The 26,308-nt window shown below is 41.6% G+C and overlaps 1 protein-coding gene across 7 annotated transcripts in view; it reads left to right on the forward strand.

The window, feature by feature from the left end:
- Positions 1-26,308, forward strand: part of CELF2 (CUGBP Elav-like family member 2) — a 547,089-nt gene that overhangs the window by 278,200 nt on the left and 242,581 nt on the right. For 3 of the 7 annotated variants that reach the window (XM_039730879.1, XM_039730878.1, XM_039730880.1), the window contains exon 1: positions 10,999-11,249. The exons of 2 other annotated variants lie outside the window; for them this stretch is intronic. In XM_039730879.1, coding sequence (XP_039586813.1) covers positions 11,143-11,249 — 107 coding nt within the window. In that variant the 5' untranslated portion in view covers positions 10,999-11,142. Of the gene's footprint in view, positions 1-10,998; positions 11,250-24,894; positions 25,238-26,308 lie in introns of those variants that run through there. 2 more of the 7 variants (XM_039730883.1, XM_039730884.1) reach the window with 2 other exon arrangements.

The following is a 26,308-nucleotide window of genomic DNA, read 5'->3' on the forward strand; positions in this document are numbered from 1 at the left end:
GGTGGGTGCTTTCATCTTCTCCCAGTTAAATCAGTTTTCAGCCCTGCCTCATTCTGCATGGGGGAAATCAATTTTCACATTTCTGTGTCACAATTTCTTCTATAAAATGGACATAACCTTGTACACCTACTTTGGGATAAACTATGGAGTGGAGTGTGACAACTGATGGCAGCACCTGTGAAGAAGATACTGTTTTCTTGGAGAACACCACAGTTAGGATTCTTCTTTTCCCCAGCTTCCTCATGACATCAATCAAATTTTATTTTTTATCCCCTCTGCTGGATGTAAATGCAAAATGCATTTGTAATGCAGATGTCAGCCACTCCTGGGACTGCTGAGGGTCTAAGCACTATCTGCTGCTGCATTTGATCCCCTCCCAGACGCCAACCAGAGCCCCAGAAAATCATCAAACATCAGGTCTGATGACTGGGATTTAGACTTGGTACCAAAACAACCTTGACAACCTGGAACACAATACACAGCCCCTTCCTAAGAGCTTCTCAGCCCAGCATCACTGTTTGAAATATTCCTTGTTCTCCCTTAAATTGCCAGAATATTGTAGGATCTATCAAAAATAGCAGTCCCTGTTTCCCTCCCTTCTTCCCCCACCCGTTATCAAATCAGACGTCCAAAATCAAGTGCCTGTGTGCTCTGCTGACAAGCACAAGGGGATTAGGGAGTGACGGGTTTAACAAAACTGGCTCAAGGTTTTGTAAAATGCATCTTGGAGCCTGAGCTCTGAACGAGCCATAAAATTCCTCCCATGAGGTACAAGTGAGGTTTCTACAAGACTGGATCAGAACTTAATAATGTTTTTTCCTAGGTTGTTTTTTTCCTTGCTTTCTAAAAGGTGCCAGAAAACCATCTGACTTTTTAAGATGCTGTAAGACTAACAATGGCTTAATGTAACCATTGTGTAAAAAATCGCAAATATCTTTTACCACCATCAAAAAGAGCTGATTTCTGGGCTGCATGCAAACCATTTGGGGCAATTAGCATGTAATTTAATTTGCATTAATCAGCAGAAGGTCAGCAAGAAATTAACTTTGGGTGTAGATTTTACATATAACAGCATTTGAGAAGAAGGGAGGAACTGTTTTTACAGGGTGTTAATTTGGAGCTAAGTGCATTCAGCAAGTTTGGCGGGGCTTGGCCTTGCAGGAGGAAGATGAATGATGTGGATTTGAGAGCATTGAAAGCACAAAATGATGTGGCAATTTACCAAGCATTTAATGTTGCAATATATAAACAGTTTAACAGACTTCTTGGCACTTGTAACGATCAGAGCACAGGTTTTGCTGAAGCACTGAGCACTCTGCTAGCACTGCAGGGCTGAATGTGGACAGGGTCCCACAGGGCTGCGTGCACCAGCCACAGTGCCAAATGATTCAAGAACACAGCCAGATATCCCAAAAGCACAGATCTCTCTGCAGCTCTGCAGCATTTCCTTACTGGAAGGAATCTAGGCAAATTACTCATTTTCTTGTGTGTCCCTTCAGGCCTCCAGCCATTCCTTCTGCTCTGCAGCCATTTCATTTCACAAAGTCTCCTGGGGCTCCATGAGCCTGTCAGGTGAGCAACATGGCATGTGTTGTGAGAAACCCACTGCTGATGACACAGAAATTTGTGTTTTTGACAAATGTTATCTGATTATGGGAAATGAGATGTTAAGAAGTCTGGTGGTGTTTGGTGATGGTGTGGTTGATCAAATGTGTTTGATCTTACACATTTTTCTTTGAATTAAAAGCATTCATTGCTTATGTGTGGTGTAGAAGGTGTCTGAGAGTGAGTCTCTTGTATTTCGTTTTTTCCCAGAGGATAATCTCAAGGGTCTTTGGAGCTGCCACTTATCCATCTGTAGTTCACACATATCTTTGTTGCAGCAGGGTTAGAAAGAACTACGGGCATCACTGCACAGCTTACTTTAAAACAGGATGCCATGGCCATGGCCACAACCATTGCCTAGATATTATTCCAGAATCAGAGTTTTTAGACAAAGTAGGCCTAGAGGCCTCACATCCTCCCGTTATTTAGGCTCAGCTGAGATGCTGAGGTTGACCCTAGTTCACCTATGCTTCTTGCTTCTTCAGAGGGAGATCCATGGTGGGTTGAGCAGGAATTGAATTGGAAGTCAAAGGGGATTGATTATGCTTGTGGGTTTCTTTGTTAAGTTCCCAAACTTAAATGACATTAATCAGACCAAAGCATGTCTGAAGGAACTGGCAAAGACTTTTAGCATGCAAAGTACACCACTTTGGGACTCAGAATTAGGATCCAGTTTGATCACAAACTGGAATCATATCTTTATGAGAAAGCTTAGTTTTTATTGAATTTTCTCACTCTGTGCCTTAGGATACATTTACATCACCCACTGAAAGATGTAAATCTACTGTGCACAGCCTCCCTGCCATGGCTATTTGTGAGTGGACTTACCCAACTTCTTGCATTGCTTCCATTGCTTCAGCAAGGTTTTGATATCTTGACACTCTATCTCAGCAAGACATTCTTAAACAACATTCCCCAGTTGGCTCATTATTAAAAAAATGTATGTGTCATTTTTTAGTTGCATGACAAACTAATAAAAGCAACTTGGACTTTAGAATCATAGGTTATATAGCTTGGAAAAGATCATTGAATCAAAGCATTAACCCAGCACTGCCAAGCCCACCACTAAACCATGTCCCCAAATCCCACATCTCTATGCCTTTTAAATCCCTCCAGGGATGGTGACTACCACTTCCCTGGAGATTTCCCTGGAGAGCTTGATAACCCTTTCTGTGTATAAGTTTCTCCTAATATCCAATCTCAACCTCTCCTGGTACAACCTGAGGCTGTTTTCTCTGGTCCTGTTCCTTGTTACTTGGGAGAAGAGCCCAATCTCACCTGGCTGCACTCTCCTGTCAGGGAGATGTGGAGTGAGACAGCCACCCCTGAACCTCTTTGTCTCTGCAGCAAATACCAGCAGCTTCCTCAGCTGCTCCTCATCAGATTTGTGCTCAGCCCTTCCCCAGCTCCATTCTCTCTCTGGACAATCTCCAGCCCCTCCACATCTCTATTGTAGTGAGGGGCCCAAAACTGATCCCAGGATCCAGGGTGTGGCCTCACCAGTGCAGAGCACAAGGGACAATCATTTCCCTGGTCCTGCTGGCCACACTATTGCTGACACAGGCCAGGATGCCCCTGGCCTTTTTGGCCACCTGGGCACATTCCAGCTCATGTTTAGCTGCTGTTGACCAGCAAACCCAGGTCCTTTTCCACTGTGCAGCTTCCCAGTCACTCTTCCCCAAGTCTGTGGAGCTGTGTGGGTTGTTGTGGCCCCAGGACAGAATCCTGCACTTTGCCTGGTCAAATCTCATACAGCTGGCCTTGGGTCACCAATCCAGCCTGTCCGGGCTCTGCCTTTCTACCCTCCAGCAGATCAACACTCCCATCCAACTGAGTGTCCTCTGCAAACTTACTGAGGGTGAATTCAATCCCCTCATGAAGATCTTTGATAAAGATACTTTTTTTTTCTTTTTTTTTTAAATAAAGATACCTTCTTCAAAAATTTGTGCTCTGACATTTTAAGGAATTCCTTATCCTTAGAATCTCAGTTTGTGCAAAATTTTTATCAGAGGTTTTGAAATGCATCCATCTTCTGGGTGTTTTCACAGGGTCTGATTTATTTCTTCCTTCCCACAAAGCAGGATCTTAACTCTGAATTACAGGCCCTACAAAACTCTCTGAGTTTGGGCACTTAGAATCACGAAAAATTGCTAGTCATTTTTTAACATCTCGCACAAAACTGTCAAGTGTCAGATGACATGAGAAAGGTCAAAGAAAAATGTGTTGTAAATCTAGCTGAAGATTTATATCCTAGCTCTTTCATTTTAATCAATGTTAATAGATTTTTAAAGACAAAAAAGGAAGAAAGGAAGAGTGTCCTTTGAACAAAAAAATGTTAGGTAGAGACTTTAAGATATTAAAATTGTGGTGATTTTAGTTTTCAATAATGAAATAAAACTGATTAGTGAGGATAACAGCTGAGGAAACAAGTCTCTGTGCTAATTAATTTTTAAAATAGTAAAAATTATTTTGTAGCTATTACTTTTATTTTTATGCCAACATAGAAGTGATACATTTCCTTCCCTTCAAAGCATTTTTAAATAGAAAATCTGACTTTTACCATGTAATGAATCAAGCAGTCTCAACCAGTATTTACAACCAAAGATCAATTAATCTGGTTTGAATTATTCAACTTGCAGTTTGTTTCCCTTCCACATAGGACAATACCATATTACCTGCCCTTTCAGGAAACTTGATGGATGATGAGTTTTCCCCATAAGTCTTTATTTCATGTTGGACACGTGTCACAGGACAGTTTAAGGTCCAATTCCCACTTCCCATTCTTTGCCAAATGTTCTCTTGGTAGATGCATCCACTTGTCTAGATACCAAATCCCAGAAATTAGATTCCTTTCTCTTTTTTTACTTGCATGTGAGTTTCTGTTCAGCATCACTTTCTCTGGTGAGAGCTTGTTTTTAAATATCCACTTTCATCCTTACTTGTTGGATGCCTTTCATGGATGTGTGAAATGAACCTTCTGTGTAGAGCACCATAAGATCATTTTAAAATAGGTTCAATAAAGATGCTAAATGTGGTTCTATTTCTAATTTTAGTTTAAGAGGATGAGTAGCCATTAAATTCTCATCTGTAATTATTAACATTTTTCATGTTCATTGATATGTGTTAATACAAACAGCTCATACATTTGTATATATTGTGCATGCTCACTTTCTTTAGATTGTCCTCCCAAGAACTCAAGGTCCTTGATATCCCACATCATTAGAGTCATGATCTTGGCATTACTACAAGTGCAAAATAAAGATATTCCTGTTTAGACAGAGCAGGTTCTGCTTATGCTTTAAATAGATTTTAAATTAAAGCAGAAAATAAATGGTTCTGTAACCAGCTGTGTTTGTTCTGTCTCTGCCTTTTCTCTCTCTTTCTCTCAGATCTGGTGCTCTGTTGCCTCTTCTGTTACTCTTCACTCTTTTGATCAGCTTTCTCCTCCTTCCCTTTAGTTGCAGGCCAGATGTTCTTACGACATGTGGATCTTTCCAAATACTTTATTTCCTTTGTAGAGTAGCCACGTCTGAAACCACAGCCTGGCCAGTTGTAAGTTGTTTCAAGTGATGTATTGTCTTTAAAAAACACACTGAAGTGCATTTCTCTGTCAGAATTTGTGAACTGCACAAACTGAGAGTTTTTCCCTCTTCCCTGTCTAGGGTGGGGGAAGAAATGGAGCACTTTTTTTTAGGTAGATAGGAGAGGTTTGTTCCTTCTGTCTCCCAGATGCTGAGATGCAGAGACAGTGCTGCTGAATGCTCAAGGCAGGCAGCACACACCTCTTCTATTGCAGACAAGCAATGGGTACCAGTCCTGCTATATGCTTTAAATGCAAAACTTTTTTTCCTCTGCTGTCCAAGTATTAATCTTCAGCATTTACGCAACATTTTGTATTCATGTGTTTTCTGTCTGTGCTATTTAATTGTCATGATGTTATTTGGATACTCCCAAGTGAAAAATGTTAGGAAAGACCTTTTGCAGCATGCAGACCAACAGTAATTGCACCCCTATGACTCAGACAGAAAATCTAGGCATGTAATCTAAAATATCTACCAAAGGAGACAAAAGGAGATGGGCCAAATTTCAGACTGGTTTTGTTGCCAAAAAAAAAAAAAAGTAATTTTTTGTATCTCTACTGCAAGAGCTTGAGACTAATCTTCCTTTTCCTGAGCACAAAGATACTGTGAGTATGTTTAAAACACACAAGCTGTACAGAGGTCATACCTGTCCTGAAGACCTGGCCACATCTGCACGAATGGCTCTAAAGCTGATCAATATGGTTTCACCATGAAATTGTATTTAGAGGTGAGGATCTGAGTCTCTGTGACTTGTGTTTTCCTAGCCTGGAACAGCAAAGAAACATCTCCACCTGTATGTATGTGCATAATACAAATAGCAAATGTCACAGTGTTTCTGCTCTCTTGATAGAAATTGTACCCTAGATGTCTGATTGCTGGAGATGAGGACAACAATTGATCTCCCATCTGCAAATATGTTAAAGGCTATATAATCAAAACCAAAAATCAACAGAGGAAGCAGAGACAAAAGTGTGATGATTTGTTCTAGGTAAAAATGAACAAAAATTTCAATTAGAGCAGAGGTGAAGTGTGATGAGATACAGCCTTCTGAGTTACAGAAAATTCTTTGCTATTCACATTCACCAATTAAGTGATCCAGAGCAAAATTATTCTAACAATAATACCTGGGCTTGTGTTCCACTATTTCCAATAACACAAAAGCTGCAGGGAATGAGTTGCTCATTATTCTAGATTTTAGGAGAAGATACCTAAATGAACTGTCTGCTTTTTGAAAGCATGCTGGAAAGATTCCACTTCTGAAGCTGAGGCCAATTTCCTTTCTACTTCAAACTTTGCATAGGGTTAACATATGAATAGAATCACCAAATTGTTTGGGTTGGAAAAGACCTTAAAGATCATCTTGTTCCACTATCCTGCCATGTACAAGGACACCTTCCACTAGGCCAGATCCTTCAGAGCTACATCCAACCTTGAACAATTCAAGGGATGGGGCAGCCACAACTTCTCTGGGGAATCTGTTCCAGTGCCTCACCACCCTCACAGTAAAAAATATCATCCTAATAGCTAATCTAAACCTGCCCTCTTTCAGTGTAAAGCCATTCTCTCTTGTCTCATCACAACATGCCCTGCTCAAAGTCCCTCTCCAGATTTCTTGTGGGCCCCCTCAGGCACTGGAAGGCACTGTAAGATCTTCCTCGAGCCTTCTCTTTTCCACGAGGAAATAACTCCAGATCTCTCAGCCTGACTTCATAGGAGAGGTGCTCCAGCCCTGTGAGCATCTTCATTCCCCTCCTCAGGACCAGTCTGTTGGCAGTCTTGCCCAGGTGCAGCTTGATTGCTGCACACATCCTGCAGGCAGGTTGCAGCTCCCTGGAAGTGCCAGGCAGGCTCAAAGTGTCTGAGCTGCCCTTGCACAGCAGCCACGGGGTGCCCAGGGATGGGCAGTGCTGTGGAGCACAGGGATGGGCACATGCTAGTGATGCTGAAACAGGAACATGGGAATTCTCACCTTTGCTTTAGGCACTTTGGTGGGATTCGTCTTGCCTGATATATGCATTTAAAATTTAGGGATCTAATCCCTTTGTAGTCAATGGAGAGATGTGGTAATGCTCTTTAGTATAACTAATCTCCCCTCAGTGACAATAGAGAAACCCTAGATGACTAGCTTAGACTAATTGCTCAGCTTCAAAGGTGAGATTTAACCACCTGAAACACTAAAATGCCATCAGATTAAAGTGTAGCTTTTCACACCTATACAAAACAAATGTGATTTGAGCCTAAATAACTGCAGAGAACAGCAGATAACTGATTTAGACTGCAAGTGCCTCTTCTGAGGAGAAGAGGTATTTTAAATGTTTGTGCAAGCCAAAATAAAGCACTGATTTATACATCTTGCAGTGTTCTGTATTATGGTCACACTGCTCTGGAGTTTATTGGATTTTTTCATTTTAAAGATGGAGATGTGAGCAAGAGGTTAATTGGTTTGCATGAGATCTGACACGGGGACACTTGGTAAAATGGGGACATGAATCAAAGCTTTCTATGCCTCTCATGATTGCACTCATGATTTTTGGTCCATTGTCCTGGACATTTGTCCACCATTTCTTTGTCATGAAATCTAGTCCATCTCTTGGCTGGTAGAAAGACTTTTATATTGTAGCAAAACACCACTATATTTTGGGCTTCTGAATACTTTTAAAATACTGTAAACAAATTGAATGGTCAAGAAATAATTTGAACTAGAAGTAGAGAGCAGAAGGGACACTTTTAATTGGCATAAATTAGTCGTTGTTACTGGTTTGCCTCTGAAGTTTTGATCATTTTGCTTGTGTAAATGACTGCTGTTCCTGTTGCCTTTCAAGGATTTGCAGCATCACATAATTAGTTTAGCAAACTCATGGCTATACGTGGAAGGCTTGGGTTTCCATTAAATAGAGGGCGATGAAATTATCAAATTTCCACTGTATGTAATTTGTGTAGAGCATTCTGCAATATATGCATATCAGTTATGAATCTACAATCAATTTTCATATTAAATGTTGAATTTAAACCCACAGCTGGACTTTCATCCTGAAAGAAGCCAGATAGCCCTGTGCATCTGGTTTAATCTTCCCTTCAGCCATATTATTTTAAAGGGACTCCTGCTTAGTACATCTTACAATTGAAAAATAATACTCATATTCCCTCTCATCCTCAGCAGCTGTGATCCCTCTGCAGATGTTGTTCTGTCAGACGTTTCATTACGTGTGATAGAAAGCGTAGGTTCTTTTCGTCTGTCTGTATTACTGCTTTGTAGATTTTATTTTCTTTTTTTTATTTTCTTTTTTATTTATTCCTTTGGCTGTAGATGAGTCCTTCCATAATACTTCACTTTATCTCCTGTTGCTGCTGCTTCTCCTTCTTTCTAAGTGCAGAAATGATCAAGAACTTGCAACTGCGTGGAGCCGCCCAACAGAAGCCCATTGATTCCCCACCAAAGGGCTCTGTGTGAGCCATTCTGCTCCAGCCTGAAAAGAAAGCTTTGTTCCCTCAGCTGGTAGTGTCTTAAGATGCTGATCCTTGCCATATTTTCTGAAAACTGTAGCAGTTCATCAGGCTGTTTGACACTTCCCGTTCAGCTGTGTACTCTGTAGCACACCCTGGTATTTGCTGCTGCTCGTACATCAGCCTCAGCAGCCCGAGACTGCTCTGGAGCAGCCTGGGCACCACCATGAGCTGTGCTGGGCACAAGTCATTTGGAGGTGAACAGTAAAGGAGCTGAAATCTGGAGTGCTGGTGGCCATGCCCGAAATGGTAGTAATGGATTTAGTATTTGGGGCAGGAGGTATGGGATTTGTCATGTTGGTTGAGTATTTTCCTGGCCGCCTTCCATGACTGTTCAGATATTTTTAGCATGAAGTACAAGCTATGTTGTCTCAGTTGACCTTGGAGCATGACATTTTAACATGGAATTGGTTTGACTTGCTAATCATTAAAATGATTTATTATTTTTTATTGCAAGAGCAACTAGAATCCCAGTCATGTTTTGCAGATGAAAAGGGAAGAAAATTGGAACCTGTCTTCCCTTAACTTGCAGTCCTTCATGATATCCATGTTTCCTAAGGTGCTGTCTTTCTCTCTACACCATTAAAAGTAGATTATGTCCAGGTTTGTTTTTTAATTTGTCTTTTAGTCATTTGACAAATATTGCATCAGAGTGACTGAAACTAATCCCAAGGTTTCACAGTGCTCAATGAGAAGTGTAGAACAAAAGGATCGTTTCTGTTGCAAACAATTTATGACCTTAATAGAAGTTTACAGCTGCCATCAGAAAGGCGAGATCTTGCTACCAGTGTATTTATCCTGGTGATTGCTCTCTCTTTGCCTTCATTCCCAGACTCCAGTTTAAAGATCAAGCCCCTAAATACCAACTTCTGTTAAGGAATTAGCAGCAGTAGCAGTGCATCAGGATTTTGTAGCAGTATATTTTAAGGCTGTAGTATATAATGTAGGAAAAAAGCTTAGGACCAGCCACAGACATAGCCAAAAGCTCATGAAAGCTGAATTAAAATTTTGAAGTGTAGATCAATTTTTAGCCTGACTGGACTTTTTGACAAGTTGTCAATTTTGGACAATTCGTGTTTATTGAGTTTTGCACCTCCTTAAGTTAACATGACCTGAGAGGAAATTACAGTCATTTTTAAGATACATTTTACTGCCACCGTGGTGCAGAAAAGCTTTTGACTGAAAAGAGCATCAAGGACTTGTTGACTTTTTCAGTCTACTAAATAAGCACCTGCTCAAGTATCTGATGTACATTAAAAAAAAAAATTAAAATAATACCAAAAAAAAAAAGCCAACCATCCTTCTGCATGGTTTAAAGATTTACACAGTAGAAGCTGAAACCAAGAAAAAAAAAAACCAATAAAACTCTCTTTGACTACCTTGGCAACTGGGAAGACCACGACCTGCTCCTACAAATTCTGCATGGTTCAAAGATTTACACAGCAGAAGCTGAAACCAAGACGTGAAAATAAAACTCTCTTTGACTACCTTGGCAACTGGGAAGACCACAACCTGCTCCTACAAATCACATGGCGGATCTCCCAAACAGGGCCAAAGAGGCTGTTTCCCTGAAATCTGTGTCACACTATAGTTCCTTTCATGCATAGGAAGTGAGTAAATCATTGAATAATGCAACATCCTTCCCCATCTGTGAGAACTGTGCCAAAGCCAAGCGTGAGGGTCTGGGTTAAAGCAGACCCAGTTACTTGGTAACCAAGTTGTGTTTTGGAGGGGTCAAAATTGGAGGGATTTTGGACTTGAGTTTTTCAGGGGTTAAAATTGCCAAGAAAAACTGAAAACTTGAGGAAGATCCCCAGGTGCCTGCATTAATACTCCCCAATCCCTCTGATGTGAGCTGGCAGGTCCCATAAAGCCACTCAGCCTTGAACAGGGAAGGGAAGGAGGGAGAGAGCAAAAGCTCCAGCTGCGACTCCAGAGCCCCAGAAAGAGCCTCTAACCCAATTCCCTTAAAGTGCACAAGCCTCACGAGCCACAGCATCTCTTTGCCCCTGTATTCACTGAGTTCGCAGGGCAAACAAAAGATTCGTACCATGCATGCATCCTTCCAGAGGGGGAAAGCTTTTCCTCATTTGCCCATAAATTCTCCCCCCTTTTCTTTCAGTTTTATATGCAGAAATATATATGTGTACATATATATATACACGTTATTATTTCTGTTTTAACAGTGGACGGGGGGGAATGTTGCTAATTTTTTTTTTTTTGGCTGGTAATTAGGAGAGCTAACACCAGCTAGGCTAGAGTGAACGCAAACAAGACCCCTATAGGCAGCACAGTGCATTAATGTAAAATATGCCCAGACAACATAACTTGTCAGAGAGGATTATTTCTGCTTAGTGAATCTGCAGGGGCCCCTTTGCTCCACCACTCAGCGTCTGACTAGAGAGAGAAAGAGAGAAAGAGTAGCCATTAGTGAGTAGCTACTGTGGCATTGATGTTTGAGCGCACTTCTGAACTGGCTTTTGTTGAGAATATCGGTGCAGAAAGCATGCGCTGTCCCAAATCCGCTGTTACTATGAGAAATGAGGAGCTGCTTTTAAGGTATGTTGTCTCCTTTGTTTTAACGCGTGCTTTCGAGTTGCCTGGGCCCGCTGCAACTATAACCGTGCCGTGTATTAAGTAGTTTCCCTATTTAAAGGAAAAGACAGGCATTGCTGGGTGCAAGTAGCATTTTCCACTAGTTCGGGTCGCACATTTCATGTATAATGACAAATGTACGGAGAGGGCAAGGAGGGGAAAAAAATAAATGTATTTATCTTTTCTTTTTTTTTTTTTTCCCTTCCTAAAAGAGAGCTGGTATTTCTTTTATCACCTCCTTTGCAATATTTCTGCCTGCTTCATTATTATGCACTGGGCATGGAATAAGCATGGAAAAAGCTCAGGGAGACTCCATATTAGAGCTAGTGCCCTAAATACCACTTTAATTTTCACTTAGCCTATGTAAATAGTTACTAATGCTTTACCTAGTCTCTACCGCTCAAAGATGTTTTAAAAATACCTAAATACTCCCATAATGTGGGATTCCACATCTATTCTCTAATAATGCTCCCAGGTTTAGCAGGAGGCCAGCATCGACTACTCTTTTCAGAGACACACAACACGCAGACACGCACACACGCACACTCAAACACAGAATTATGCTGGAATTGGCACCCCGCTTTGAAAAATGTAGTCTTTTGTTTATTTGCTAGCAGACGTTGTAGCATTGAATACATCTTTTGGTCTGACAATGGGACAGCTGAACAATGGTGTTGTCAAACTAGCTTAATGTATGTCTGGCGATTGGGTGGTTTGGGTTGTTTTGGGGGTTTTTTCCTTTCCTTTTCTCAGCCCCTTTTTCATTTCCCTTAATCTTTTTGTGTGTACAGTAGAATATAAAGTGCGTTGCCTGTTTTGTGGTGGTTGTTTCAGTTCATATCTGCTGCTAATAGTGCAGGGAGGGGGAGGTTTGTATCTTACAATTATGGCTATTGCATTAAGTTGCAGATTTATTACTAACCTCTCCTTTAACAGTGGTGAGAAAACTTATTGATTCTGAAAGCTTACAATACTGCTGTCAATCTGGGAAATACATACTTGCCAAATGTGCCTTTGCTTGATTTTATGCCCGATCGTATCAACTTTAACTGCTGTTTTGAAGATACTGTTTCTAATTTTGTTTAGATAATGAAAATGCAATAAAAATGATAAATTAGATCTCAGAGTAGGAGCCCATGCGACTTTCCATTTTTATTACATTTTATACATTAGAATTTTTAAGGTCAGACAGAATAATTTACCTGAATGATTCCTATCCAAATCAGACAAATTATTCATATGACATTTCTTACATTATCTTTCTGTTTAGAGAACCATAGTTTAGCATTAAAACAGTTAAAAATTTTGAGTTTGAATTTGGAAAAATGAACCTTATGCATTGTGAGAAAAAATTGTTACAAAGCTTTTGAAAAATTTTGAGTTACTACTTGGACAGTAGCTTATGTCTTAAATAAAATGAATTGTCATTACTCTGTGGAGTTTCTTAAACTGTTTAAAGTCTTTAAATACTTTACATGTTAAGTAAATGTATTGCTTTTAGCAATAAGTTTAATGATTTTGTGTGAGAAAAGATTTATTTATCAGTGGTTTCTGGTTTTTGCTTTGATCAATTAATAGTAGAGATTTTGTGCTTTTTTTAAAAAACTGGACTCTAGTGCATGATTTATATGGTTGAGGGGTCTCTTAGACTCCTTAATTAAAACAAAAAGACGTTGAAGACTTATCGGTAGCAATCAGAGCTCTCTAAAGCATACATTTCAACACAAAAATATTTGGTGGGGAGACTGAATATTTGCTATGCTGTTTTGCTTTTTTTTTGTCATTGTGTCTTCTTCCCATGAGACTTGAGATGGTATAAATCAATAGCAAGGAGTTTATGTGAACACAAATGTAATATCACATAAAATACTTCTTGAGAAGCCAAGAGGTTATGGATTATCAGGTGCTTGCATGCTGTGTGTTGTGCATAAACATGAAGAAAGCAAGGATGGTGTTTAATATTATGGGACCATGACATAATTCACTTCCTTGGGAGAACTTCTTTCAAGACAAACATTAACTCATTCGTAACCGCTCTGCTCTGCCTGAACTGGAGGGTGGAAACAGTGGCATGTTTTTATAAAGTTATTTTTCTATCATGTCATGTTGCAGCAGCCTGAGCTTTCTAGCAGCTACTGCCCTTTGTGAGTGGCAATAAAGTGAGTTCCTCACTCTCAATTATGCGGAAATTCCCCTTCAGGGATAGCCCAGAGCAGTGGGAATGCCATTTCTGTAGCAGCCACCAACAGACACCTGGGCAGCAAAACCAGCCACCACTTTTAAGGACTATTCAATCCTATAACTGTTCCCTAAGTACTCTGCTCACAGGTGAGTTCCTCCTGAACTTACTGTAGTTTCTATGTTTTCAGATAAAATGTTGCATAAAATACATATACAATGATTTTTTTTTTTTGTCTTGGATTGAAAATTATTTTGGTTTTTTCTAAGGGTATTTTCTTACATTGCATTCACATCAAAGACTGATTTTTGAATTAGTTTGTGTGAATCCTACTAAAAAAAATAATCTTTCTATGCATATTTACTGAAATATTGCTTTCTGAGCCATAACAATTATTATTAACATCAAAGAAGGTGAAGCAAAGCTGTAACACGAGTAATTTCTTAGCATGTTTAACGAAAGTAATGGCTTTTGAAAGACTGCATAGGTTTAGAGATCTTATGCCTGAGCATAGAGGTGTCCTCAGTGCTACCTGCTTTGAATCTCACCCATTCACAAAGCAATGTGGTGCCTTGTAGTTGTCAAACTTGGCAACATCTGTTTCCAAAACAGAGCTAAGACAGATAATTCAGACTCTGCATGAGTTGTTATTTGTTCTTGCAGTGACCAGGTGTAATGTCAAAACATGAACACCTTTAGTCCTACCTGTTAGAGAAAGAGCAAGACAAGTCTTAGCCTGGGACATGGCTTTCCATGCTTCCATAGGGATATGGAATTGAATTATATTCATTTATTAGCCTGGAGTCTGTGTGTATTTATTTATTATTTAATTACTTTCACATTCATGAGCCACAATCATCAACATGCTAATATTTTCTTTGTTCAGAGAGGATGACGCTGACATGTTTCTGTTATCAAATTTAAGTATGAAGGGATTGAGATCTGCCCTGCAGATAAAGACTTGGGGGTGAAAAGCTGGATGTGAGCTGGCAATGTGCACTCACAGCCCAGGAAGCCAATTGTGTTCTGGGCTGCAGCAGGAGAAGGGTGGCCAGCAGGTCGAGGGAGGTGATTCCCTGCATCTACCACACCCTCATGAGATTCCAGCTGCAGTACCTCTTCCAAGTCTGGAGTCCTCAACAAGTCCTCAACATGGAACAGTTGGATTGGATCCAGAGGAGGGCCACAAAAGCAGTCAGTCTGGAACACCTTCCCTAAGGAGACAAGTCCTCAACAGCTGGATTAGATCCAGAGGGCCACAAAAGCAGTCAGTCTGGAACACCTTCCCTAAGGAGACAGGATGAAAGACTTGTGGTTGTCCAGCCTGGAGAAGGGAAGGATCCAGGGAGATGTTAGAGCAGCCTTTCAGTACCTAAAGGGGGCTTATAGGAAAGATTTTTTTAGCAGGGCATGTTGGTATGGGACATGGGATTGTGACTTTAAATGAAAACAGTGTTGATTCAGGCTAGGCATAAGGAGGAAATTTTTCACAATGAGGCTGGTGAAACACTGGAACAGGTTGCACAGAGAGGTGGTGGCTGCCCTGGAAACATTCACAGTCAAGCTGGACATGTCCCTGAGCAACCTGATCTTCTTGAAGCTGTCCCTGTCATGGCATGGGAGTTGGAAGTAGATGACCTTTAAAGGTCCCTTTCAACACAAACCGTTCTATGATTCTATTCTATATAAGATTGCAAACTATACCTTTGGGGCTGAAAAACAAAGCAAGTGTTCAATTAATATTCATATCTAGAAGTTTTACTGCAAGTGTAGATTGTGCTTGAATACTTAAGAAGTCATTCAGGAGTGAATCAATACTAATTATTGTAATCAGGAGGGTTAATTAGCTGAAGATGCTGCTGATGGAAAGTTCACTGCTTACAGCCCTGAAAACACCTAAGTTGATGAAATCTGAAAGCAAGATGTCTAAGAGGACTTTGTGTGGAGAGAAATGTTTGGCTTTCCTTTGGCATTTCAAGAGCCAGTCATTCCAAAGGGGAAACCTAGCTTGTACTTTGTATTTTGCATGATATTAATTCAGGGGGTATTAGAAGATGCAACTAAATCTGTCGTGAAGATATTTTGTGGTCGTCTCTCAATAAATGCAAGTACCATTTTGGATAACCTGTACTGTCTCTGCTGCATTCATTTGTAGATTACCATAAATTAATATGGATAATCTTATGCATTTGAAATCTGGTTCCTGCACTGTTATTTGGAACAGGTTTTTTTTCCTCCATTTGTGTTCAGGCACAGGGACTTTACATGGTACATGTATTTAAATTACACATGCTCTGTTACCAATACATACATATATGTGTGCATACATACATGTATGCACTTAAATTTAAACATTTTTCATTGAGGGTGTGTATTTCTATAATCCTGTGCCCTTAAAACTCCCACTCAGTTTCCATCTGCAAAACAGTATTCAACTACATATGATTCAGAGGACAGTTATTGAAGAAGGAGTTAATGAAATTTAAGTTAGATGACAAGGAATAAAGACTAAAAAGAAATTACTGAAGAGAATCCTTTTATTTTCCCTCAATTAGAGAAGTTAGCATTATTGAATTCAAACAAAATCCAGCTGTACAAAACCTTTTCCACAAGTGACTTGCAAGATTTTATATTTAATGCTGGGTGTTTGAGTTTTGCATTGGTTTTTGTTGTTGGGTTTTGGGTTTTTTTTTCCTTTTCCTCTAGTTGTATCTCTTAACCAAGACGAATGTCTGGATGTTAATTCAAGAAAAAAAAACCTACAGAAAGCCCCCTGTCAGTCACACACACACACATAACCCCCCCAAGTCAAGGGATGCTTTCAGAGGAGAGAAATCCTATTTCAAAACACATCTTTCCTTTCTAATGACATTAGAGATTATCACGTGCAGGTGCTATTTGTCTTTGCAACTGTTTTCCTATGACTGTTTTACTGCTTCCAACACATTTACTTGTATGTCAGCCATAGAAAAGGTAACTGAAAATGGCAGTTGTTGAGAAAGCATGTCGCCATGCCTGGAATGACATGCATTATCAGGGCAGCAGGAGTTGCTGGCTCTACAGCCCATTTCTACTTGACCTGCAGAATGATTGGCTGCCTGGGATGGTGATGAATCACTGGAGTTTATGAAACAAGACTGCTGGCATCCTCACAGAGGAAATAAAAACGGGATTTTTTTTGTTTTCCCCCTCTAACATTCTTGCTGTGACAAAAAGCTTTTTTTTATATACATTTTTTTTAATGTTTTGTATTGCTTCTGTGTTATTTCACCCTGCAGCAGAAGCAAATGTGTCAATTAAAGTCACTTTAGTACTGTTCTCAGCAAGTTAATGATGCACTGAAGGTTAACTATCTTTATTGGATGGAAATGGTCAGGAATTCTCCCAAATTTTGTATAAATCTTGATCTGGACTCTAATTTTCTCATCTCTCACTCCAGTCTTGAGACTGAGATAGCATAACTAGTAATCAGCTCGAGCGGGATGTAAAAAGGATTTCAGCTGCTCTCACACACAACTTTATTTTCTCTGATAGTATAAGGATCAGTGACCATTCCTTGGGCTAATATCAGTCAGATCCATCTTCAGCATTTCTAAACTAATGACTTAAATGACATTTCTGGAAAGCACTGACTCCCAGATTTGCACTCACTTTCTAGGTGGTTCGTGAAATTATATTGTGCATTAAGCCCACGTTACTGGATTAGGCTGTTATGAGCCTGTGCTTGCAGGAAAGTACTGTGGGGCTGCAAATCTGCCAGTGCACTGACAAGGCTGACACAGCGTGGATCACAAGCTGCCCTGTAAAATGCAGCCAAATAAAAATGATCATTCCATTTCAATTAAAACACACAAAATTGTGTTTGGGGGTGGGGGAATGGAGAGAACTACTTGTTTATCTCTCCATGTAGCACACTCAGTGTGCTGATGAGTTACCCTGTGTCCCTTATTCAGGTAAAACAACCCATTTTTAAGTTAACTCTCTCTGATTCAAAGAAATAAAATTACCAATAAAATTGCTCATGAAGTTTTAAATACAACACTTACATGAATATAATGCTTTTTGCAATTATATGACAGAGGGTTTTTCCTCAACTCTCATGCTTTGTTGCCCAAGCTTTTTCTCCACTGGTTTTGAAAAGCAGTTTGCATACTCACATTGGTTATTAGACTTTTCCACCTTCCTCCGAATAATTCAGCTGCTGCTGGACACTGCAGAGGCTGCAACACTCTGGTTATTTAAGGCACAGCTTTCCAATGACCCTTGTGAAATAGAGGAGGGCAAACTTTAACCAGCGAGAAGGGCAGCACAAGGAACTGTTGCTTGTGCCCTTCGGTGTCTGAGGGGTAAATGCTGTCCTTGCTCTGGAGTTCCCATGGCAGCAAATCAGCAGGTCATCCTCAAGAGCAGCCTTTGAGGATGCCAGACAACAGTCTGTCACCAGGAGGAAGAGAGAGCAGAGAGTTTGAGGAAGAGGAAAAAAAAAATCTAGAAAATCAGAGAGATGATAGGGGAAAATTAAATGGAGGAGTGGAAAGTAATGGTATTCAAACACAGATCATCTGGAAATTGAACCTCGCACGTGCAGATACCTGTGGATGATAGGATGGCTGTGCTACAGACTGAATTTAAGATTCAAATCCAGCACATGCCCTCCCTGGAAGCTGCAGGTCAGCATCTGAGGGATTGAGGGCTTCTAGAAAAGAAACAGAGAATTATCAGAAAACTTAAAATTTTAGAGACTCTAAATTCAGTGGTACAACCTCTTGATTTCATTTTCCTTCTCTTCTGCTTAAAAAAGATTTATCTTTTGCTAAACTGTGAGGAAGAAGCTCACTCTGAAGCTTGAGAATTTGCCTGCATCATTTCAGCCCACATTTAATTTTAATGAGAGAGTTATATAACCCCTTTAAAAATAACAAAACACTAACAGAACTGCATTGGCAACACCAGGTGTTCTGCAGTGCTGCTCCAATGAATCATATGGAGATTTGTCTGTGCACGGCTGATGAACATACATTAAACTCAGTTAACCCCCACCCCTCAATAAAGCAATCCAAAGTGACCAAAATTTTTCCTAAAGAGCCCTTCTCACAAAACAATGCCTAACTAGATGCCTGCCCCAAGACCCTCGTGGTTCCAGCATTTGTCCCTTACAAAGTTTTTGTATCAAGGGGTTGAGTTTTTCTTTATAAGTTGCCAATGAATTATTGTGACCTTTCAAAGTGAAACACTGTATGTTAAACACTAAGTTGGGTTATATTATTTGTTTCAGAAAAGAAAATCAATGTTCCTCTTTGTTGTACTGAGCCCCAAATCCCTGAAATTGTTAAGAACAGCACAATTTACAGGTATATCTGGAAAAAATAATCATTGACTTCATCAATGTTCCTCTCGGACAGAGAATCTGTAGGAAAACTGAATCAGTGACTTGAACTTGTTAAACATCATGGTTCAGATGTCATTCTTGATTCTAGGAAGTCCCTCAGCCACCAGCTGCTGGAAGGTGTGAAGGATCACTTGCCATATTCATGCTTTTTCTCCTTCCATCCCTTATCAGAGGCAGGGTCATGGGCTAGGTGGACATTTTGATCTGCTTTATGTGGTAATTCTTACACCATTAATTTAAGGAGGAAAACCCCCAAACGACTAAAACCAGGCATGGTGCAATTTTCTGTACATCCAAATGCCTTGTAGTTACTTCTGGAGCCTTTTCTTTGTGTCCTTCATGACTGATATTTAATGGTTTCTGTCTGTGAAACAAAGATAGCTTCTTTGCGTATTTTCAGGGTGATTGTTGTTTTTGAGGATTGACATGTATGCTAGGCACTTAATGAGCAAATGAAAAAAATGAGACCTGTGAAATTTCCTGCCTTAAAGATGCCACAATTTGTGTTTAAGGTGAAAGCCAATAATTTGCAGTGTAAAAGAAAGAAAAACACGTGATAGAAGTGAGGATGAAGGTTAAGCTTATAAGGATCTTGCTGCTAGAAGTGGAGTGCAGTAGGTTAATGCAGATATTGTAATAAGCCCCTCAGATGTCTTTAAATTTTGTTTTTAAAAATAAGTCTCCTTTTGGCTTCTTGTCTCTTTTGATATCCCTTACTCACATTCTTTCTTTGCTGATGCCACATTAGAAGTTCACACTTATCGTTGCCTGTGGTGTTTGGAGTTGGAGATGCCCTCCAGCATCACCTCCTGATCCAGGCAATCCTCACCATCTACCTCCTTCATCCTGCCTCTTTCCCAATAACCAGCTTCTCCAGAATGGCAAAAATCGCCAGAAAACTCAAATTTATATAAAATGAGAGAGATTTTTGTGTCTCCAGCAGTTCTTCTGTGAGTGTAGATGGCAGGGAGGAAGGTTTTTTGTTACAGTGGATTTTTCCTCTGCTCTTTGAAGGATTAGGTGGAGCATATTGTGAGAATGGAGCAACACAAGAGCACCAGATGTGCAACTTGTCCTGTCCTAAGTCGTAGGTTTTCACATGAAGATAATATAATAGCCAAATCCAAGACTATTCAGTTCCCTCTTCCAGGGTTGTTTGGAAAGGTGCCTTTTTCTACCATAAATAACATGTCTGCTGTTTAGTAGGAAATCAGGTCTGGTCAGTGTTTGCAGTACCCCAGTTTCTCTCCTTTTTGGGGAGTGGTTGTTGATAGTTAGCAGTGAGAAGATAAGGGAGTCCATTGGAAAAAAAAATGAAAAATTAAAAAAAAAAAGTCTGTTGCCAAGTCAAGATAATACTGGGTTGACAAAAGCCTTAGTCTTGTGTCTATATGCACAAGGCACTAACACAAAGGTAACACCTGTGGATCAATAGTAATGCTCTTCAATTGGATTGCAAATAAACAACAGGACAAGAAGACTTAAGTCTTCCAAAAATTTGCTTGTTTCTGGTTTCCTTCAGTATTCTCTTAATGTAGTGCTGAGCTCAGGGACAGCCCAGCTGGAGCAGAGGTTACTGGGCAGCTTCTGCTCAGCACCAGCCCTGTGCAGGACTGGACCTGAGGGTGATGATTGACTGTCCTGTGTATTTGGTGCTGTTCACAAAGGAGGGTGTTAAATTAAAGGCCTTTCCTAAAAACCCTCCATTCCATGTAGCATCCGCCCTGTGCCATAATTTGTTGCCTAATTGTTTTCGGAAAGATTGAGTTATTACCCACAAAAGGGAACAAAGGCCCTTTACCCACAGTGGGATGAAATCACCTCATCACTGGTATAAAATAGGAAGAAAAAAAAAGAGAAGTGAGTGGGAAGTTTTACTATAGCAACCAAGTTTACATAATATCAATGCGCTTCAAGTGAAAGCTCTAGAAATGCTTAATTTGAGGGACCTTTTCACAGGACTAATTTTAAATGACGTTTATTTCTGAAGATTACTGATGAGGTACAGTAGCCTACGGAAGTGGAGGGAGTCACACAAGCACTATTTTAAATACTTAAAATTCATTGATCACCTTTAACCAATATTTTCATTTTCTTTTTAAGAGGATTTCAGTTATATGCAGGTTATTTTATTTCTCAAAATGAATGGAAGACTGGTTTTGTAAATACAAAATCTCTACTGAAAGGTTAAGGTTTCATAATTCAAATTTTTATTCCAATATTAGACATAACTGACAAAGACAGTTTTGTTCCAGGTAATCACATATGGTAAAATGGTGTAGAATTGTACCCATTACTTTTTACCATTCAAGGAAATGCACTACTTTTTGCTCTAATTGTTAATGATTTTTACACCATTCTGTAGTCCTGCCCAAGTGCTCGTGTGCTTTGCTTTGTTGTTTCTTCATGCCCTCTCCCCTTCTTGTCCCTCCAGAAGTCTGCTACTAAGAGTTAAGCTGATGGGCTCCCTCCCTTGTAGGCAGGTAGGCTCACATCCCATTACGCAAACCAAAATGCTCTTAGTACTGCCTGCTCTTAGTCACACCACTACTTCCAGGCTCATGGCTTGCCTGGAAGGTTATTTCTCTGTGGAAGATAGCAACCACCTCCTTTGCATTCACCAACTCTAGCTGGATCAGATTCCTGCTTCCCCTCACATTAGTGGAAGATCCTGAGTGATTCCACTGGAGTCATTCGAGCCCGCTCCAAATTTACACCGTGGTCGCTGAGCTCTGCTTCTGCTGCCTCTGTTAGAAACTTGCTTTGATGCCAGAGATAAGCAGAATCCCAAGCATGTTCATTGGCTTAGGGGGGAATAAAGCAGAGGATTTGAACTCTCTTCATACTGCCTTGCAGGCTTGGGAGAGAGTGAAGTCATTCAGAAACTTTCCCTTGAAGTGCTTCCAACAGTATCATTTCCTTGGCCCAAAACTTGGGGGCAAGTTGATTAGAAGAATGGCAATTAATTATAGGGTGAGGAGGGGGTCTGGAGGGGGGATGTGATGTGAGCTCCACTCTGGATTTGGCTCTGGGATCTGGAAAGGAAGGGGGTGTCTTCTCTCTTTGTCACTCACTGAAGAAGCCACAGGCAGTGATGTCAGAGTGAGCTCATACACGCAAGCCACTTGTTCAGTCCTGGCCTTCTGCAGCTGAACTTTTTGGGGTTTTTTTCTTGGTTTGTTTCATTTTTTTTCTCTGAAGAGGTGTGCAATTTTCAAAGGTTGAGTTGTTTGGAGAAATTGTATGTAGTTCTGTGTTTGAAAAGCTGCTTGAACAGTGACTAATCTGCAAAGGTGAGGTGAAACTGCTTCATGATGGATGAGAAACTGAGCTGCCCTGCTCAGATGGATGGAGAAACTGAGGGACACAGAGTAAACAAGCCAAACAGGGTCTGGGCCTCTGAAATGAGGGGAGGAGGGATAGGAGGCAGCATTTGTAGCTGGAATAGGATTAAAGCCCAAGAACTGATGATGCCAAATTCTAGGTTCCTCCCTCAAAACTGCCATATGCTCCACCAGTTGAAAAACTTAATATTGGTGGGCAGCAATAATGCAGCTCCTCTAAGCCAGTGTTTAGAGCCATTGTCTGATTTATGCTGTGAAAATAAATGCAGTTTTACTTGCCACTCTCACTTCCCATTTCCCTCTGTACTGTAGCAACACATCAGAGCTTCCACTTTTCCCTTAATTTTTAATAGAAGTTGCTATTTTGTTCACATGTGCTAGTCAAGAATATGGCATTAATGTTACAAATAACAGAGCTGAGCCTGTAAGAGTGTGTGAAACAATCAGGATTTTTTGTTTCTTGCCACTTACCCTCTGCCATCGAGAGTTAATTCATACATAGACACTACATAATTTATGTTTGAGAACCAAATTATTCGAATGCAATTTTTCCCTCTAAGCTCTCCTTGAGTCGTATCTCCGTATCTTTTATAGAAAGGGTTCCTTTTTGCATTTGACCCTGTTCCTGCTTCTAACTTTTAAATGGCAAAAGCAAATGTGCTTTGAAAAGTGTGTTACACTGTAGTTGTTAAATAAAGCAATAACCTATGCACTTGTAATGCTTTCTCTATGACCTACTTACATACTACTTCACCCTCCTTATAGTATGATTAAAAGCTGCTTTGAATCCACTATTCCCTCAAGGGATTTGAGGCTAGAATTTAACAAACTGCTGAGAAGGCTTAAGTCAGTAAGAGGGCTTCCCTACAGCTTCTTCCAGCTAATTCACATGTAATTAAAAGGAAAATAAATATTTCAAAAGAACATACGTTTTAATGAAGCATTTTTAAGCACTTACACCTTGCATAATGGGGCAAATTTATAAAGATCTCTCTATTCCGTATGCAGATTTTAAGCAAAATTATTTGTGATCCTCTCCTCCTCCCTCTTTGCATCCTGTGCGAAGCGTGGATTTACTTTTCAGTCAGCAGCAGTGGGACTGTGGTCCTTGGAAGTGACAGGCTGGTGAGACTGAAGTCCCTTCCATTTAGCATGTACCAAAAAAACTTGTGATGAAGAGGTGCAGATCCAGCCGCACAGGGCGAAGTGGGGGTGGAGACTTCTTAGTTAAAAGAATATCTTCATCCTCACTGAGCTACCCGTATTTCTTCTGAGCTAAAACCTGTCCCTTCTGCAGTGGCAAGATTTTGAAATTGAAAGTTAATCCAACTCTGCTCTGGGCCGGATTAACCACCATGGAGGCCTCAGATCAAAGACCAGGTGGCTGCATCCAGCTGGAGAAAGTTGTGCTGGTTTCTCCTTTCATATGGACTTTGCACTTGGACTTTTTATCCACTGTATAGTCAGTCCTGCACCGTGATGGATGGGTGGCGTAAAGGAATCACCATGAATTTAGTCAAGAGGAGCCATAGCTTTGCTTTGTGCCTTTCTATGGGGATGTTTAGGTGCCATGGTGACGAGGACAGTATGCGAACATATAGAGCAGAGCAGATTAATAACACTATAGATATCTGTTCAGGATTGCAGCTGTCCTACGGGGATTATGCTGAGGGCCAAGTGAACCTTTTCTTTCTTTAGTCTTGCAAAGTAGGCAAAAATTTTAGCAGCCTGAGGGGGTTTTCTTCCTTTTTAACTCTTTAAAATTGGTAAGTCTTTTAGTGCAATAAACTGGACTCTAAAAACTTGCCCATTCTGTACTTTTTTTTCCTATCAAATCAACAATGGTCAAAATTTAAATAAAACTTGGCCTGACTGATAACACATTCTTTATGGGTCAATTTAATTTTTATATTAGAATGCTCTTTGCAAAGTTTAAGCATAGTAGGTCTTAATTTGCATTTGCTACTTTTTGCAAGTGTTGATTACCCATAACAAATCAAATTATAAAACCTAGAGAGAGATTCAGATGGAGAAGCACACACAATGGAGAGGAACGTTCTGTCTGTCTAGACTGCTCAGATCACCTAGTAATCTTCGTAAATATGTTAATATTCTTTTTGCCTGGAGCGGCTTTGTATTGATGCAAGTAGGTCTTGGAGTTGGAAAGGAAAATTTATACAGATTTTCAGGGGGCGGTGGCGTGGAGGGGGGGCCTCCAGCTAGTTGTATGTGTGGAATTTTGTGCGCGTCTTGATGGTGAAACTTCTGTGCGCGGCCAAATCTGAGAGCAGCGAGGTTGCGAGCGGGTTTTCGGGAGGTTACAGCCATGAGAAAGGATTTTCCGTCATTAGTTATTTAAATCCTTCTTTCTGATCAGCGAGGACAGAGTTACTACCGGTCTCTCGCCAGCCAGTAACATCACTCTGAGCATTCAAAAGACTGCCAAGGTCTGAATGGCAGGAGTTTGAGTGGAGAGACAGCCTGCACCCAGAACCTGACCAAACACTCCCAGTGCCCCCAGGCCGGCTCCGGCCGCGCCGGGGAGCGCCGTGCCCGTGTGAGGGGGCAGAGCCCGCCCGGGGCTGTCCGCGCCGCGGGCCCGCTGCCCCGCCGGGCTCGGNGCCGCGGAGCCCCGGGCGGGCGGCCCCCGGGCCGGCGGCGGCAATAGGCCTCTCCCGGGGCGGCGGGGGCGCAGGGGTTAACGGGGAGCCGCAGCGGGGAGATGGCTCCGCCTCCCCGCTCAGCACCTGGCGCTCCACCGACAGTTGCCTCAGCAGTCGATTTCGGAGGGGATTGGCGGAAAAAACCGAGAGGGGGAGAGAAATGTGACAACTGCCGGGGCTGGCGGCTGCCGCGGGGAGGCCTCCGCACCTGTGCCTGCCGCTCCGCCGCCCGGCGCAGTTGTGGGATCCGCCGCGCCCCGCCGCATCCTCCCGCCGACCGCCGCGGCGCCCCCGGAGCCCAGCATGACTTCTTCGTTCAAGCTGGATTTCCTTCCGGAGATGATGGTCGACGGCCGCTTGCTGGTCTCTGACAGAATGTAAGTGGCGGCGGGGCTGCCGCCGGGTCCCCCCCCGCCCCGGCCCCGGGTACCGCCCGGCACCGAGCCCCGGGCTCCGGCCGGCTCCCTCCCGCACCGCCCGCCCTTCCGCGGGAGGGGAAGGGGGGCTCGTACCCCCAGCCACCCCCCCTTCCCAAGTCACTTGGTGGTCTCCGTGTCGTGCCCCCTCCCGGGGTGCTCGGCGTCCCGCAGGTCGGTGCCGGAGGGCGCGGGGGTTATCGGCTGATGATGATGATGATGATGATGATGCAACGTGGAGAAACGCGCGTCGGTCGCGCGTAGCTGAGCGCTCTCCCCTCCGTGCCCAGCGGAGCCCTCCACAGACACCTGTCCCCTGCAGGCAGCCCGGACCCACCCGTGTCTTAGCACCCCTTGCCGGCAGAATAAAAATGTTCCCCCTCCCCCCGGCAAATTTTAATCAGTTTTCAAATTCAGATGAAATACTAAGCATCCACTGGGAGTACCAGGCAGAATGCAAGGATTTGGCGGTTTTGGGGGGCTTTTTTGCCCCCCCCCCCCATACCTCCCCGACAGCTGCCTGGTACAGCGAGTGTTAATTAGGGTGAGGATGGTTGTTTTACATGCAGTTGAAGTGGGGCTGAGATGTATTGGAAGGCGCTTAATGCTGGAATTTCAGAAGGAGAAGTATTCCCCTAGCCCGGATCTGCTCTGTTAATCTCGGTCTGAAAGTTTCTATTATCATTCTCTTGGGCATTGCCAATTGGCAGGTATTTTCAGGTAACCTAAGCCTTGTATGAAAAAGTAAAAGCTAGAAATGATGAAATAGACATCTGCTGAAAGATACGAAGTGTGAGAACTGTGCTGTATTGTTTTACAGTATCCAGAATATCTTTTATTTTGTTGCTTTTTCTTCTTTCATCGGGATGACAAACGTGGTTTGAGTTACATTAGAAAGAAGCGAGAGGCTTTGGCATTGACTCTGCACAGAAGCTGTTCTGGTTGAGGCAGCACTTAAGTTACAAGTGTAAATAAACCCGTATGTGCATCAGAGAGTGTCACCTGCAATTTGCACAAATCAGGTTGCATACT

Source organism: Passer montanus, unplaced genomic scaffold (genome assembly GCF_014805655.1).
Source record: "Passer montanus isolate IOZ18808 unplaced genomic scaffold, ASM1480565v1 scaffold74, whole genome shotgun sequence".
Classification (NCBI taxonomy): domain Eukaryota; kingdom Metazoa; phylum Chordata; class Aves; order Passeriformes; family Passeridae; genus Passer; species Passer montanus.